At 46.9% G+C, this 16,731-nt stretch overlaps 1 protein-coding gene across 2 annotated transcripts; it reads left to right on the forward strand.

Annotated features, from left to right (window-relative positions):
* The first annotated feature begins 391 nt into the window (after window positions 1-391).
* usp33 (ubiquitin specific peptidase 33) lies at window positions 392-16,446 on the forward strand. 2 transcript variants are annotated; one of them, XM_067252623.1, is made up of 24 exons: window positions 392-532; window positions 3,439-3,539; window positions 3,718-3,771; window positions 3,951-4,013; window positions 6,150-6,302; window positions 6,606-6,714; window positions 6,914-6,983; window positions 7,853-7,966; window positions 8,105-8,183; window positions 9,138-9,594; window positions 9,910-10,056; window positions 10,443-10,555; window positions 10,668-10,840; window positions 11,028-11,098; window positions 11,209-11,242; window positions 11,345-11,390; window positions 11,567-11,747; window positions 11,932-12,058; window positions 12,255-12,424; window positions 12,724-12,805; window positions 13,240-13,348; window positions 13,949-14,051; window positions 14,742-14,810; window positions 15,245-16,446. In XM_067252623.1, the coding sequence occupies exons 2-24, from the start codon at window positions 3,456-3,458 to the stop codon at window positions 15,400-15,402; spliced, it is 2,766 nt and encodes a 921-aa protein (XP_067108724.1). In that variant the 5' UTR covers window positions 392-532; window positions 3,439-3,455; the 3' UTR covers window positions 15,403-16,446. The 2 variants fall into 2 exon arrangements, with proteins under 2 accessions (XP_067108724.1, XP_067108726.1); XM_067252625.1 differs by lacking the exon at window positions 392-532 and adding an exon at window positions 754-778.
* Window positions 16,447-16,731: the final 285 nt, after the last annotated feature.

The raw sequence follows: 16,731 nt of genomic DNA on the forward strand, positions 1-16,731 counted from the left end.
GGCAACCGTCAGCCACCAGGTGGCACAACGATCCCCGAGGCCAGATACATTTCTTCTGTGCCATAGGGCTTTCAGAATAACCAACAAACTTGCATAATCTACTTTATCAATTGAGTAGGATCGTAATGTATGATATTGAAATTACACACACAAGACAAGTAAACAACTTCACATCATAATGCATGGAACATCAAGGACATCTCTTTAAAATATGTGTGGCACATTCTGTTCAGATAACATTCAGGGTTTAAGCAAGGGACACTTGCAACACTTTTATGGATCCTACAACCTCCTTGGATCCTAGGAATTCCAACAGGAAACCCGTTCGTGGCGTAACCGGAAACCGTCGATTTGACTTGAGGGGCGTACACAACAGCAGCCAAGGTTTCAACCTGGAAGTTGTGGTTGTCTGAAACGTACGGTCTCGTGAAATTATTTTTGATCAACCATTCAAAATGTCAAGGATTAATGTTAAACCTGTGTGCTAAAGTCATAACATTGGAAGGATTACGGAATACTGTTATATATTACGGTAAGGACATTGGATTCTGCCTGTCACTGCTGTGCTGGCTAAGCTAGTGCCTAATGTCAGTGCAGGCAGTCACACTGCAGTGGTTGGCGAAGGCTCTAACGCGAGTAGCTAGCTCGATAGCTAACAGCCCTACTAAACTAGCCAGCTAGCGACGTGTGAAATGACTTGCAACATTGCTAGGATGACTTGCTGTCTCATCTGGGAAACTGGTTCGTTTACACAACCCTAGTTTGCTCAGTGCTGAAGGTACCAATAACTATATATTTCGAAGCCAGCTTCCTAGCTTTTGCTAATTCAGACTTGGACACAGACCAAGTGTGCTAGCTCTAGCGGCATTAGCTTTGTTTGACAGCTCGTCAACGCCGTCACTTCATACTGTTACTGTAGCTAGTGCTAGTTAGATCACTTAATACCTTTACTGTCTTGCTTTCCCGTTCTGTCGCACACGTAATGTTGGTCTTTTTCAAATGCGAACTGTCTATCATACGAGGTATTTTTCTGCATTATATTGAACAGTTAACGTCAATAATACTTATAACAACTGAACGAAGTGCTTGACTTACGACTGCTTTTCTTAGTTGGCCGCACTACAACTAGCGGTTATTAGGTAGCCTACTGTATGTCTCGTAAGTCTACCGGTTTAGAGTTAGTTCTCTGATTGATACAAACGATTGAATTTATATTCCACGGCTCAAGTAGCTTCCATATTGTAATCAACAGGCAGATGCCCCACCCTGAACGATAATATATGTGGGTATTCTCTACTGAATAAAGTGAACTGGCATTCCCCTTGGCCAAATGGGCAATATTTCCAACTTTTTACAGTCGAGATAAAATGTCTCATCTTTCTCGTTTGCATTCATTGGATTGCTCTGCTGGACAGTGGTGGTGGTACAAAGGTCTCTTTGCTCGAGGCACATTGATTATTATCTACAATACAAATAATATTAGAACTGCTATGTGGCACTGTTCCTGAGTGTTCAGGATTGTTTTCTTCACTTGCTCAATATTCATGAACGTAGCCCCTGTAGGTAGTTTTTAGATCAGGGAAACAGAAACCAAAAAATGAATATGTAATTTAACACTAGTTAGTATCCTGTCATTACAGGACTTCCATTTAGAATCTGATCTAAACTAAAACAGAGAGCCATATATATGTTAAATGAGTGTCTTTTCAGTAGTGTGTGTAGTGTTCATGAGCTGCAGGGCCACTAAAGTAGTGTTGTAGGATGTAAATGATCCGACAGACTTGATTAATACACAGGCCCACTAGTAGCTCTGCTGAGATGAGAAACCAGGTATTGATTTGTGCAATCTTGGACATGACTGGCCTGCTGCATGTCTTGAACTGAAGCTTTACACTGTCTTGCACTTGCCGACGCTACACTTTTGCTGAGCCATCCGTTTAGCAATCTATTTATTAAGTTAGGGGTGGAAGACTTTTCAGACATGAAGCTGCAAGTGTTATTGCAGCATAACTCCGACATCATAGAATGGTAAAGAAACCCATAATAGCCAGACTCCACTGTGCAAAACCACTTTGATATCCCAAGACAGACTAGATTTTGCATGTTCATTGCCCTTTTTATTATAAGACCTTTTCATTTATTTTATGTGATTTTTCAGTACCTGATTACAACATGACTGAATGGCTTGGTGCATTATATGGAGGTAGAGGCAGTTTGTGGAGGCGACTCCTGACTTATCCTGGCCTTGTTTGGAATGACTGCTGGCAGCTGTAAACGCCGCTATTAGCTCCGGTTTGTGTGGAGACACAACCATCAGACCACATTCGGCAACCTTGATAATGTTGATGCGATGAATAGGCCTAGATTCTCTCTTCATCAATGCTTTTCTTTGTCCCATGCTGCACCCTACATCAAATACAGGCCTATTTTCCTTTGATACTGCACATAATCGTCCTCCCATCGATTTTCTCTTGAGAACAACCCAACGAGGAGAAGCTGTAGTTCCCTTTTAGGGCTGCCCGAGGCAGGTATACCGCTGGACTTTAGCACTACAGACTCCTGTTCTGCATTGCTAAAAGCCTACTGCTCACACCCCCACACCGGAAACATCCTGTGGCTCATGTCCTCCCTGCTCATGGGTTGTAGGCCTGTCTGCAGCCACAGCACTTCCCCTCTCAGTGGAAGTGGGCCACCATGGCTGATGGCCTCCATTACACCACTGCGGATGACAGCGGCTAAATGTTTCAACGCTCTGACGGCTCCTTCAGATATGGGCCTTACAAACTCAATCAAATGATGAGTGAGAGTGCACACAGGAAGCCAAGCCTAATAAATGAAATATGGCTGTCTTTTTGCGTGTGCATAATGGTAAGAGAGGGACATGTTGGGAACCGATTTATAAGTAAAATATTGTTAATGTATGGGTCTGTTGAGTAATCAAGTGTGCATCATTTAGGTGTCCATTTTCATTAGACCATGCTGGGCTTAATCTGGCCTACCACTCAATTTAAATAGTAATTAGTTTCCTCTGGCCTATTGAACGCTCAGTCAGAAATCAGTCCAGAAAGGGCCAATAGCTCAGTCTGAACTCGGTAGTTAGGAGAAGGAGAAATGTGTTGGGTGGAATGAGAGGAAGTCGTTTGTTGGTTTTAATGGACGTGAAAAACTAGTTGTGTTGTCTGGTTTGGGTATCAAGTTTCAGTCATCTTGCCGGTCTGTTCTATCCAACAATAAACACAATAAATATCTTAGCCTACTGCTCTATGTTCGTTTGGGGTGTGGCCTGTGTGTCTAATGCTTTCTCCTGGTGTTCTCTGATGATGATCTTCACTGTAGCTTAAACCATTTTCTGTGTTCAAAGCATCATTTTTCTTTTTCGCCCCTCCCTCCCTCTGTCTATCCCTCCCTCCCTCCTCCCCCCCCCCCCCTCCCCAACAGATCTGTGTAGGTGAGCCATGCCAGCAGGGTCCAGTGGTGACTGTCCTCATCTGGAGTGTGTGGGCGAGATCACCAAAGAGGAGCTCATCCAGAAATCCCATGTGAGTGTCCCCACTGTTCTGTAGTCAAACTCTCTCAATCATCTGTTTGTCTTTGGGATTTAGGCCTGTTGTTTGTGATAGAGCTCAGACTGTATGGCTGAGGCCGTCCCACCTGTTTGGTTCGTGAAGTGGAGCTGATTTACTGAGACGTCACCATTTGTTGTGTTTGTGTTTGTAGGGCCAGTGTCAAGACTGCAAGGTTGGAGGGCCGAATTTATGGGCTTGTCTAGAGGTGAGTGGGCAGGGCTTGTCAAGACTATCACCCTATCATCACACCTGCCGTGACAAGAAACCGGCCACTCAACCTTTCAAAACGCTTCACTGGTGATCAAGAGGTGGAGCGTTTTACATAGACACAGCCACTAGTTTGAGAGAGTGTTGTTCTGTTGTAACTTGACTGTGTCTCTGCAGAATGGCTGTTCCTATGTGGGCTGTGGAGAGTCTCACGCCGACCACAGCACCGTCCATTCCCAGGTGAGTGTGACCTTTGACCCCACACAAGATGGCTTGTTAATCTTTGAAAAAAGCAAAGGAGGAGAGAGGAAAAGGGGGTGTTGGACAACAAGGGGAATGTCAGAAGAGAATCCATCATGCTGCACAACCATGAAAAGTATTAGCATCCGACACAGTGCTATTTCATCATCCGCTTCCCAGCATCAAAGATTGTTCAGTCACAACTTTTTGGTCTTTGAAGCACATGTTGTGAAAACCGTCTAGCTTGCAGAGCGCCTGTTGAAATCCAGTTGAACTTCACTATTGGATCATTTATTATTAATGATTGTCTCGTCGGAGGGGGGAATGGTTCGCTGCTTTGAGCTCCATAGAGGCCGTATAAACCCCTTGTCTGATTCCGGTGAAGCGTTAGTGTATTGTTTAAAAAGAGATTGACTGGGCCATACCCAAGATAATATCCACCCACCATCATATCTTTCTCAAAAAGATAGCACACAAAATTCACAATAGACAGAAGAAAGGAAAGAATTGCAATTCTGATTGGTCCAGGTCAAAAAAAGAAGTTTGCCCAGGATATGACCAGAGCAGGCTGCTAATAGCATTGCACCATGAACCCAGCACTGGATGAGCTGTGTTGATCAGACAAGCTGTTGTTTGATACTAGTGGGAGAAGTCTTCAATGGAAAAAATTGCAATTATGGGGCTTCTGGACTCCAGAGGGTAGGAGAACATGTTAGTCTGTGACTGGGTGTGGCATGAGGAAGAGTCTGTTGCAGGAATAGATCTGAGGTAGGACGGGGCGACGAGAAACCTCTGACCGCAGAACAACAATTGATTCAGACAGTAAATAGGATAGATTCCGTCAGCTTTTTTTTGTTGCAGGGTTGAACCGCATGTTCAAGGTTGTAGCACTGCGCTATTTCGCCTCCCACACATTCGGGCTCAATTTGTTTTTGTAATTTCTCTGTGTGTGTGTGGGGGGGGGTTTAAGTGTTTAATATTTAAGTGCCTTCTCTACAAAGCCAGTGTCCAGCTACAAACAGTCGGGTTAACTGACAACAAGCATGTCTTATCTAGCTTGATTGAGTAAACGAAAGGGAAGCAAATACAGAAGCATTTTCACGCTGTCGCACACAGGCTGGTTTCTTCTCTCATTAACAACTTGAGAAGCTGTGCTGAACAGTCATCCGCTCTCAACACTAGTACTTGGTGCAGATAGACATGTCCGAGCAGTGAAAGTCAAAGGAGGGAATCTGACTGAGTTGCTTCTCCAGTACTCTAGGGCACTATTGATCTATAATTAGCTCTGCTGTTAGTTCCACATGTTTTTAGGCAAGTACTGGCTATTGTATTTGAAAACATTGAATTATGATGGCGATACAAAGTACGGATATTTACTGTATGGTATCGTCCCTACACCAGTAAAAACAAGGAGTATCTCTGCGTCTCTCAGCCAAAAGGAAACATTTTCACAAAGCCGGGTCACGTAATGTTGGACATTATCGGTGACAAACTGTATAGATATTGAGTAAACATATAAATCACCAAACTGGAAAAGGTCCCCTCACGAATCCTCTGAGGCTCCAGGGCCACCGCCTGCCCCCCCTTCTGCTAGCCCCCCGTCCTGCTGTGTGACAGCTAATGCACAGGTCATGAATAATGCAGGAGCTGCTGGTCTGGCCGTCTGCTGCCTGCCTGCCTGCCTGCTGCCTGCTTGTCACCTGCTTGTCTGCCTGTGCTGCAGCAGTAGGTCAGCAGAACTCGGCCATGATGGAAGGGTTTGGCCGCTCTGACTCCTGTAATCAGAGACGCAAGTCATGGAATCTAGGAACGAGTCTCTGATTACATAAAGGGAGAGTTCATCTATTAACAGTTGCCCATTGGGCCATTTGATATTTCCCCGGGATATTATTGTGTTGTGAATGTACTGTTCCTGTAGGCGTTCCAAATATACTGTAAATTGACTCTCCAAAGAAGATGACTGTGAATAAGGGTTGGATCCGCGAGGCACCTTGTGGTTTTGTCCCTTTTTTCTTGCTCCAGCCCAGGAGAAATTCAGTTTCGAGGTCTTAGGCTCTGATATTCAGTCTTCCAGAGAGATGGTGCTTGTTTGCGTACGCGTGTCGCTAATAACGGCGTTCCGACGCTCTTCCCCAGGAGACGAGGCACAACCTGACGGTGAACCTGACCACGCTGCGTGTGTGGTGCTACGCCTGCGGGAAGGAGGTGTTCCTTGAGCGCAAACTGGGGCCCCGGTCCCCCCTGGCCAACAACAAGCCCCTCCCCTCTCTGCACACCACCACCAGCCAGGTAAGGACAACAGTCTTAAGCATCCTGAAGTCCCGTCCCTCTCCTAGAGGGTTCTCTGGTATGAGTGCCGTCTGATCGGGATTGACTTTGACTGTTGACAGCGAGAGCCTCCACGGCTCCTCCATTCGACGTCATGTAATCCCCCTTGTTGTTCCTTCACTATCGTGGGCCGAGACGGCTGATACCGTGATAAGGAATTCCATGGGCTCCTTGTTGTTGACATTCCAGGTGAACGGCGTGAGGTTTACTGTCGGTTTGGGTGATAAGCTTGATCAGATATGTTGTGTGTGTGTGGGTGTTTAGGAGAGCGGCCGTGCCCCAGGAAGCCCCACGTCTCTCAGAGTGCCCCCTGCTGGCGGCAGTGAGGACCTGGACATGGAGACGGAGGAGGAGGAGGAGCTACGCACGCGAGGTCAGAAGCAACGCCTTGCCGACTTCACACTCGTATCTCCAACTTGTTTTCTAGGTCATTCCAACTGAAGGACACCGTGGCACTGTGGAGATTGAAAATACCTCAATACCCGTGTTTGGCCTTGAGGATGTGTGTGACATCAGCAGATGGGTGTGGACCCCACTGTGTTCAAGCACTGATGTGTGTTTCTGTCTCTCAGGCCTGACAGGATTGAAGAACATAGGGAACACCTGCTACATGAACGCTGCCCTGCAGGCCCTCTCCAACTGGTGAGCTTCACAGCTACTGGGAACCTCCTGAACTCCAAATCCCATAAACCATTACTCACCTGTGCCCACTGGGCCTGCCCACACTAAATTTTTCAACAGGTTCTATTTCAGTGGTCACTTCTATTTTCTGCTCGCTGACTTGTGCTCGTTGACGCTGGCCTGGTTTGTTAGGCAGAGAGAACACCCTTGTGAAAATTGCTGCAGTGCACCATTTGAGACTAGAAATACGGCCTTTTGTATTTCCCTGTGGGGCTTTTAGATCCAGTTGAACTATTCGGGTTCCACTCAGCCTTGTCTTTTTACTTTCTCCTCACCAGTTCCCAGATTTTATCTCCCATCTCTGAGTCTCTGTCTGGCGGCCTGGGTTTTTACGTATATTGGATTGCCCAGCTTTTTTATTTGAAATCGGTTGTTGCCTTAAACTGCCTGCATTGGGACTTTTATTATTACAGCTTTTATTTCAGTAACATTTACACCTGCTTGGTTTTTCCTGCAAAATATATTCAGAGCACACGCTTAGAGAGAGAAGGGCGAAATAAAGTTACATCCTGAGGCAATATTCTAAACAACGTGAGAATGTATGCAGTGTCTGAACTTGACACGTTACAGATATACAAAATCGGACGAGATGTCGATCAGAATTTGTAGTGAGCTTAAATTGAGCTTGTGTGGGAGAGTGTGATGCTGTCTGTTGTTTCTGAAGGCCGTTTATGTTAAAAGCTGGTAATGGTCAAAGGGATTTTGCCCTAGTATGTGAAGAAAAAATACTGGTGTAAGACGCAACACAATATATGTCCTTGTAAAAACAAATAAAGAACATAGATGCTACTTATTTGGGTTCTGACATTGTTTCTCCCTCTGCCCTGTAGTCCGCCTCTGACTCAGTTCTTCCTCGAATGTGGAGGTCTGGTGAGGACGGACAAGAAGCCAGCGCTGTGTAAGAGCTACCAGAAGCTCGTGTCTGACCTCTGGCACAAGAACAGGTAGGCCTCTCTCTCTTCACTGAAACAATCTTATTCCTTTGGTCCCTTGGACTACTAACCCTACCAGGATGCTCCCAGTCTTGTTTTCCTTATCTCTGTGCTGTAGCTTTGTGAAACGTTGTTCTTGTGTTCTGGCAGGAACTCGTACGTCATCCCGACCACTTTGTTCCAGGGAATCAAGGCCATCAATCCCATGTTCCGTGGATATTCACAGCAGGTGGGTCATCTCAGGGCCAAAGAACACCGAATTTCAACTAGAGATGGAACACCTGTCACCAGATATTATAGCATACAGTGTGGTCTCTGTGTTACTGTTCTCTGTGTGTTTGTTCAGAACTGAATCACTGAACTTGGTCACTCATCCGGTTGCCAACATTCCAGTGATTGTGTAACCCAAAAAAAAACAGTCTCTCTACTTTTGGATTTTCAATCGTAATTCGTGATCTTGCACTTCACTTCTCCAAAGAGCCATCTCCCACACAGAAATGACTTTATTTCATACTTGAGTCACCCGGAAGATAACGAGGATCTCTAACTCGTCTTTGCCTCACTCTTCCTTGCTCGCGTGCAAATTCTTTCACACACACACAGTCTTTAACCAAGCTCAATGTGTTGATTCAATTCCGCCTGTGGTTTTAATGCAATATTCATTATGTATGAAAGCAGCCCCGTGTTTACGGCAGGCTGGTCTTGCCTTAATGTCACTAGGCAAGGCAGCAAGAGCATGCCGAAGCCCGAATGAAGATATGATTAAGGGTCTGTTTCCTCTTGGCTTGCCCATGTTTATTCAGTCGCGTTAGCTGGGGAATATTCATTGGTCACGCCGCGCTACACCGAAACAGAGGCTATGGAATTAGCATCTTCATGAATGGAGGCGCACACAAGGTCCTGGGAGAGGGGATTTCAGAGGCCTAGCTTTCTTGATGGGACGGGACGTTCTCAATCCATGCTCTTTGACTCGCACATTCATTCCCAGTCTGGGGAGAGAATGCCAGGGGAGCCCTAGATTATAAGGCCCAGTCAGACGATAGGACAAAGCACTTAAGCGTTGGGTCCGGAAGCGTTAGTTCTGAGTGATATGGACCTCTAATCCTATTAGTTCATGGTGATGGAAGCGGTTCCCTTGTTCAGTCATGTGTTGCTGTGAGCAGTCCTCCATGTTCTCCTTCAGGACTCCCAGGAGTTCCTGCGCTGCCTGATGGACCAGCTCCACGAGGAGCTCAAGGAGCAGCTGGTGGAGGCCGAGGAGCCGTCGTCCACCTCGCACACCATCACCATGGACGACGGGCCGGACGAGGACCGCCACGCCCAGTCGGACAGCGACTTCCAGTCGTGCGAGTCGTGCGGGAGCAGCGACAAGGCGGAGAGCGACGGGCAGGGCGGGGGCGACGGGCGGGGGGCGGACAGCGCCAACGAGGCGGAGATGCTGATCCCGGATGAGGGCCGGGTCAACCGGGAGTGGCAGAAGGAGAAGAACTTGATCAACGAGGCGTACCGCTCGGGCGGCGGGGTGAACGGGGGGTCGGGCGGAGACCTGGACAAGGACGTGGACACGGCCGCCAACGACGCCACGCCCATCATCAGCAGCCAGGGCACCATCAAGGTCCAGATCCAGGCCAGGACCACAAGTAAGGCCTACCTATGTTACTCCCGTCCAATCGCACCCAAACACCCCGTGAGATCAGGAAGTTCATCGGCTCACGTGCTTACTCACTCACTTCAACAACAAAAAATCGAATCAAATCAAAATGTATTTGTTTAGCCCTTTTCACAAGCAATGTCACAGAGGGCTTCACATATGCCCATAGAACTGCCCCTCAACCAACCTAAACCCTCAAGGAAGACAAGGAAAAACTCCCACTTAACGCACTCCCACTCACTTAACACACTCAAAAACACACCATAGCTCTTGCTAAACCAGTCTCGAACCTGTGTCCAACCAGCACCAGACTCCTTCCCAGAGGTCCAGGTGAGCAGCAGCGTGCGACCACAGAGCCCTGTCTTCATGGAGAGCCACATTCCCAAGATGTCGAGCAGCCCCCCCAAGAGCGCCTCCATGTGGCCGGGCATCGGCGTCAACCACAAGAAAGGTAACCGTCCTGCTAGAGACTGTACATGCTCGAGGTGCCCTGACGCTGTGGTGCCCTGATGCTGTGGTGCCCTGATGCTGTGGTGCCCTGATGCTGTGGTGCCCTGATGCTGTGGTGCCCTGATGCTGTGGTGCCCTGATGCTGTGGTGCCCTGATGCTGTGGTGCCCTGGCGCTGTGGTGCCCTGATGCTGTGGTGCCCTGGCGCTGTGGTGCCCTGGCGCTGTGGTGCCCTGATGCTGTGGTGCCCTGACGTTGTGGTGCCCTGATGCTGTGGTGCCCTGATGCTGTGGTGCCCTGGCGCTGTGGTGCCCTGATGCTGTGGTGCCCTGACGCTGTGGTGCCCTCCCAGGCTGAATGTGTCCATGCTTTTCCTTGGTTGTTGCAGTGACTACGTTCACGCCTCCTAAGAGCAGGCATCAGAGGAAGTACCGCAGCGTCATCTCCGACGTGTTTGACGGGACCATTGTCAGCTCTGTCCAGTGCTTGACCTGCGATAGGGTGGGTTTGGAGAATAAGTTGTCATAAGAAATGATTTCACGATTCATTTTGAACTACTGAATGCTAATGACCGTGCGTGTGCGTGTCTGTGTGCGTCTGCATTGCCGTCCAGGTGTCAGTGACTCTGGAGAACTTCCAGGATATCTCCCTGCCCATCCCAGGGAAGGAGGACCTAGCCAAGCTTCACTCGTCCTCCCACCAGACCTCCCTGGTCAAGGCGGGCTCCTGCGGAGAGGCCTACGCCCCCCAGGGCTGGATCTCCTTCGTCATGGAGTACCTTAAGAGGTGGGTCCGCTCCCCATCCACAGGTTCTGACAGATAACCTTACGGTGCTCCATAGCCTCGACACGACTGCAGGTGTGTAGGATATGAGAACTCACTCATTTGTGGGGCCCCCGGGGAGAGGTGGAGAGCGTTCGAGTGTTTTCTGACGCTTCTGAAACACGGTGCTGTTTGTGTTTCTGTGGTGCAGCTGGTTCTGGGGGCCTGTGGTGACACTGCAGGACTGTCTCGCCGCCTTCTTTGCCAGGGATGAGCTGAAAGGTAAGCGTTTATTTCACCCTAAACTGTACTTTTTTTCCGCTGACGTTCAGGATCTTCACCATGTGTTTTTTTTGCGTTTTATTTATGGCCTTTGCATTGTGTATTCCTAGGAGACAACATGTATAGCTGTGAAAAATGTAAAAAGTGAGTATTTCATCTTGCATACATGAGACAATCCAAAGTTTAATCAGAGGGCTTCATGGAATATTTACACTGTGCCTTTTTTTTGGGTGTGTGTGTGTGTAGATTACGAAATGGGGTGAAATTCTGTAAAGTTCAAAGTTTGCCAGAGGTGAGTGCTCAAATGCCAACGAAACAGGGACGAGTTCCTCTACAAGTCGAGCACACCAGACATTCCTGTTTTCCCTTACAAGCATCAGCCACGTGTCTGTCTGTCTGTCTGTCTGTAGAAAGACACAGAGGCCTGAAATGGAAAACAACACCTCTGGCCCTATTCCTCTCCTCCAGATCCTGTGCGTTCATCTGAAGCGCTTCAGACACGAGCTGATGTTCTCCACCAAGATCGGCACCCACGTGTCCTTCCCCCTGGAGGCTCTGGACCTGCAGCCCTTCCTGGCCAAGGACAGCTCAGCCCAGACCACCAGCTACGACCTGCTGTCAGTCATCTGCCACCATGGCACTGCCAGCAGTGAGTTTTCTCGCCCCCCCCCCCCCCCCCTTATGGTCTTTTTATGCACCGTACTCAAGATGTGGTCTGTCCGTAACCCGAGCCAAGATTGGTCAATGAAGGGTAGTGCACTCGTCATTTGCAAGTGTAGTTAGTTGTTTTCTAGGCTGATGTGACTGACCCCTTTTCTGCTCTAACTATACAGGTGGCCACTACATAGCCTACTGCAGGAATGACCTCAACAACCTGTGGTATGAGTTTGATGACCAGAGCGTGACCGAGGTCTCCGAGTCGTGTGTCCAGAACGCCGAGGCCTACGTTCTCTTCTACAAGTAAGACTTCCCAAGAGAACCTCCCCCTCGGCAGGTTAAGACCAGTGTGCAGGGGGAACCCCATCCTACTAGTTCCTAGTGCATCTTTGTCCGACATTTGTATCCACATGAATCGTATAGCGTTATATTATTATGGTTGACGATATTTTCTGGTATAGCAGCGTTGGCAGTGATGTGTGTGTGATTCCGTTTCCAGGAAGAGTAACGAGGACGCTGTGAAGGAGAGGCGGAGGGTGACGGGGCTGTTGAACATGATGGAGCCCAGCCTGCTGCAGTTCTATGTGTCGCGCCAGTGGCTCAACAAGTTCAAGACCTTTGCTGAGCCGGGGCCCATCTCTAACAACGACTTCCTGTGTTCCCATGGAGGTATGCTGTGCACACCCCCCCCCCCCCTTCCCCCAATTATCTCCTAAGCCCTCCCCCTTCCTTTCTAGTCATCCCCCCAAGACTGTCGACTTTGATCTGAGCCAGAGATAGACTGCTTTGCCAAGGGGCTTCAGCATAATCCCTGTAGAGTATAGAATACTTCAAAAGGCTTGGCTGTCCTGTATTTGGATCATATTGTCAATAGACGTGGAGGGGGGTAAAGTCTAAATGGATAGAGATTCCCATTTGAATGATGGAAGGTACCGCGTGGTCATACGGTGTTGCGTTGTGGTCACCAGGTGTGCCGCCCCACAAGGCAGGCTCCATAGATGACCTGGCAGTGATGCTTCCTCAGAACGTGTGGGACCACCTCTACAGCAGGTAAGCAGCCTTCTGCCTGGGTGAACCACTCTTCACCGTTAATCCCACGGCTTCCACCTTATCGGGTTGGGACAGGCACAAGCCTGTTTTTGTACGCTTTAACCAATGGCAATTTTGTGTCTAAAAGCAACAATCAAACTAAATGCCGTGGCGGTGCGGTCATCAGCAAGCCTTGACTTTATTTACCTCAGGTGTGCACAGGCATGTCATGTCAGATGTGCTTCATGAACCACAATACTGTACATTTTCAGTCGGACTAGTCTGAACAACTACTATATAATAACCAAACTATTCCATGCAGCCGCCAAATCACATCTTGATGTCCCGCTGCATTTCTTTAATGGTCACAGCGAGGCAAATTTGTACACCATGTACCATTGGCTGTATAATTTTTTTGTGATGGATATAACCCATCTGGCCTGTTCGTTGGGCAGGTATGGAGGCGGACCAGCTGTCAATCACCTGTACGTCTGCCACACCTGCCAGACGGAGATCGAGAAGCTGGAGAAGAGACGCAAGACGGAGCTGGATATGTTTGTCCGGGTACGTCCTCTCTCCCCGCCACCTCCACCACCACCACCACTTACACGATTACTTTACACAGCTAAAGGACTAAGCAGTGAGAGGGGCTGGCATGGCACATAGGGAGGTTATCCTAGAATAAAGGGACACAAGCTAAGTGGTCGAAAAACGGTGTGCCTGACGTTTTTTCTTTTTTGCACACTTAACACGTTCGGACTGTGCTGGAGTCCTCCACTTCGCTAGCGGATCACAGGTCTGAGTCTAGCAGAGTCATCATTAATGCATAGGAACAGATGTAGAGGGGCCCATCTGTCAGACAAGTGTAGATTTAAATCGAAAGAAGGCGATGCAGAGAAAATGTTTTTAAGTGAGAGGCGTACTGTAGACTTCAGCCTTGTAATGTTAATGGCCATTTCAAACAACTGATGTCTAACTCAATCTCCTTTTCTCTCCATTCTCTTCCTCCACATCTTTGCCCTGCCCATGTCTTTCTGCTCCCCCCTCCCCCTCCTTTCTCTCTCCTCCCCTGCATCTCCTCCTGTCACCTCCCCTATTTCCCCTCTCTCTCTCTCTCTCTCTCTCTCGCTCTCTCGCTCCCCTCCTCCTCCTCTGCCTGTACAGCTGAACAAGGCGTTTCAGGAGGAGGAGTCTCCGGTCGCCATATACTGCATCAGCATGCAGTGGTTCCGAGAGTGGGAAGGCTTTGTCAAAGGAAAGGACAATGGTGAGTGGCTAGATCCCTCGAGGCTCCTCCCCCATCCTGTTGTGACCTCAGTATGTGTTTTAAAGGGGGTAAATGCTTATAACTGTAGTGCCTTCATCTGGTAGTTAGGGGCTACTGAATTCTACTGGAAGGAACAGCATTCTAGTGTCCTAAAAAGAAAATGTCCACAAGGTCACTGATCATGAAAACAGTTCCCATTTTCACAACATCATATAAATAACATGACAACGTTACTTTTTAAACAATTGAACTGCTTGTGATAAAATGTTGCGACTCTAACTTGGACCGTGTTTTCGTACCTGGCGTAATAGAATCTCAGGTTCTCCTTTCTTGTTTCGTCTTCAAAAAGCCTCCCTTATTGGTGCAGGGTGGCCTGTCACCGTACTAAGACAGTGTCAGGATGCGTTCCATTTCATCAGTGGTTCTCTCGTGCTTCTGTTGCTTTGTGCAGTCGTCTCTTTCTACTCTCTGAACTTCGAGGCAGCAAGTGTGCTACTGACGGTATCGAATGCTAGTTCAATATTTGTTCTTCAAAGCTTTTATAAGCTGAGAGAGGACTTCTTGTTGGATGTTAACGAAATGCAGTCAAATGCAACAGTCCCTTTCAAACAGATAATTATATGCAATAGCCTGTACTTGTGCCTTTCAATACCGACTAACGATCAACTTTATTTCCCATCTTCTTTTCAGATCCACCTGGCCCAATCGATAACTCTAAAATTGCCACCAACAAGAACGGCCATCTAACACTTAAACAAGGTGAAAAAGCCCTTTTTTATGGAACGTATTAATTTCATTCCTTTTGATCTCAGCCATATATATTATTGACGGTACTAAAGCCCTTCAGCTTGTCCGTAATAGTCAGTTCTCCAAAACGGCACAGTTCTTTGTTCTATGACTTCAGGCTGTGTTTGGAGGTCCATCTCTCTGTCTCGAACACTGCCTTATGTCTTGTGCCTAAGTAGAACTATGTGTGACGCTGCCTATAATGAACAATGACATTTGGGATCTGTTCAGTTAACTTGGCAGAAATGCTTTACCTCGTTATGTGTCATTGAGTACATCGGAAGGGTATGTTGGCAATGTGGAAATAAAAGGCAAGGCAGTATAGAATTGGAATGGGGTTGTAGGATTAGATCTACGGAAGGAGAGTACCTTAGTATTGATGTAGTATTGACCGTTTGTATTCTCAGGTGCTGACTCTGGCCAGATATCCGAAGAGACGTGGAACTTCCTGTATTCCATCCATGGGGGAGGCCCTTTGGTAACTGTTCGACCAAACATCAGCCACCAGGAAGTAGAAACCTCGCAGTCAGAAGAGAAGATCGAGGTTGAGACGCGATCGATTTAAGAAAACCCAAGCTTGAAAGCCTTCCCTGTGAAGAAAAAATACATGAAAAGCCTTTTTATTTTGCACTTTTTTATTTCAAAAGAATTAGAGCAAATGACCTGACTAAGATCACTACAAGACAGCTCTCGATGTCAGGAAGAGGGAATAAACATGTTTGAGAAGGTTTGTCATGCTTGTACATAAATGTATAAATCTCCCCAATTTCTATTAGCACTGTAGAATACATGTTGGGATGTCTCCAGAACCAAGCATTTAATTTTGTGTACAGCTAAGGATTTACCTGAATGCCATGTGTTGTTTTTTTCATGACCAAATAGGCAATGTCCACCTTGTGTGTTGTACATGGTAAAGAATCATAATGTATCTTGTATATATTGACATGGTTCTCCTGTTAAAAGAAAATGTTGTCCAAGTGAATGGTTTCAGAGTCCAAGTGCTGCCATTTTCCTTAAAGTGAAGAAAAATCTCAATTAGCAAGGGATACTAAGTACTAACTGAGTAGCCTCAGGAATTGTATGTTTTACACTGTACTGTAGACTGGCTAAGTGGCATGCTCACACAAATGTCTGATTTGTATTTGAATGTACCAGTACTGATAGTGTATGGGTCAAGAGTGCTAGCACTTTCTTGTTATTTATCCCTGAGGGGTGTGATTTACCATGATGTTAATAGACTTTTTGTAGAAAATATTTGGCAGGCCGAGTCTGTTAGAGAATGCATGCTTAGGGTGCACACAAGTAAATTAAAACCAAGTTGACCACATAAATGACATTATATTGCATGTAAATGCATAGCTGCTCTTGCTACATATGTATACAAGCGCCGTGGCTATCTTGTCTGAAATGTAATGAGCTAAATACCTAATGAGCTATCAAATCAATATTTCCATCAGCTATTCCAGTTGAAGGCATTCATTTCTGTATAGGGCATGGTGTTGCTTATGTGTTCACTGATGGGGGGGGGATTGAGAATGCTGTACATGCACTTGGAAAATTGCATATGAATACTAAACTATTCAATGATTTTGGCTGGCTGATATTAAAACCTGACAAATTTAAAGTAGTGTCATCACGTTGATTTCCCGAAACCACTGTTGGTGATAGATTTAGAATGTTTCATTATGTGTTTGCATTTCCATTTGTGTTTTCATGGAGATAGTAGACGTCGATTATTTTCAGGTTATCTGACTGACGATATGACATCTATTTTCACTCAGTCACTGAATTAATGGTCATGATTGAAATATCAGATTACTGAATGGGTTTCCCGATGTGTGCAAAATGATTTTGTTTATTTAATAACGAGGAAGGCCTACTGTGAAAGTAACTT

Source organism: Osmerus mordax, chromosome 16 (genome assembly GCF_038355195.1).
Source record: "Osmerus mordax isolate fOsmMor3 chromosome 16, fOsmMor3.pri, whole genome shotgun sequence".
Lineage (NCBI taxonomy): Eukaryota > Metazoa > Chordata > Actinopteri > Osmeriformes > Osmeridae > Osmerus > Osmerus mordax.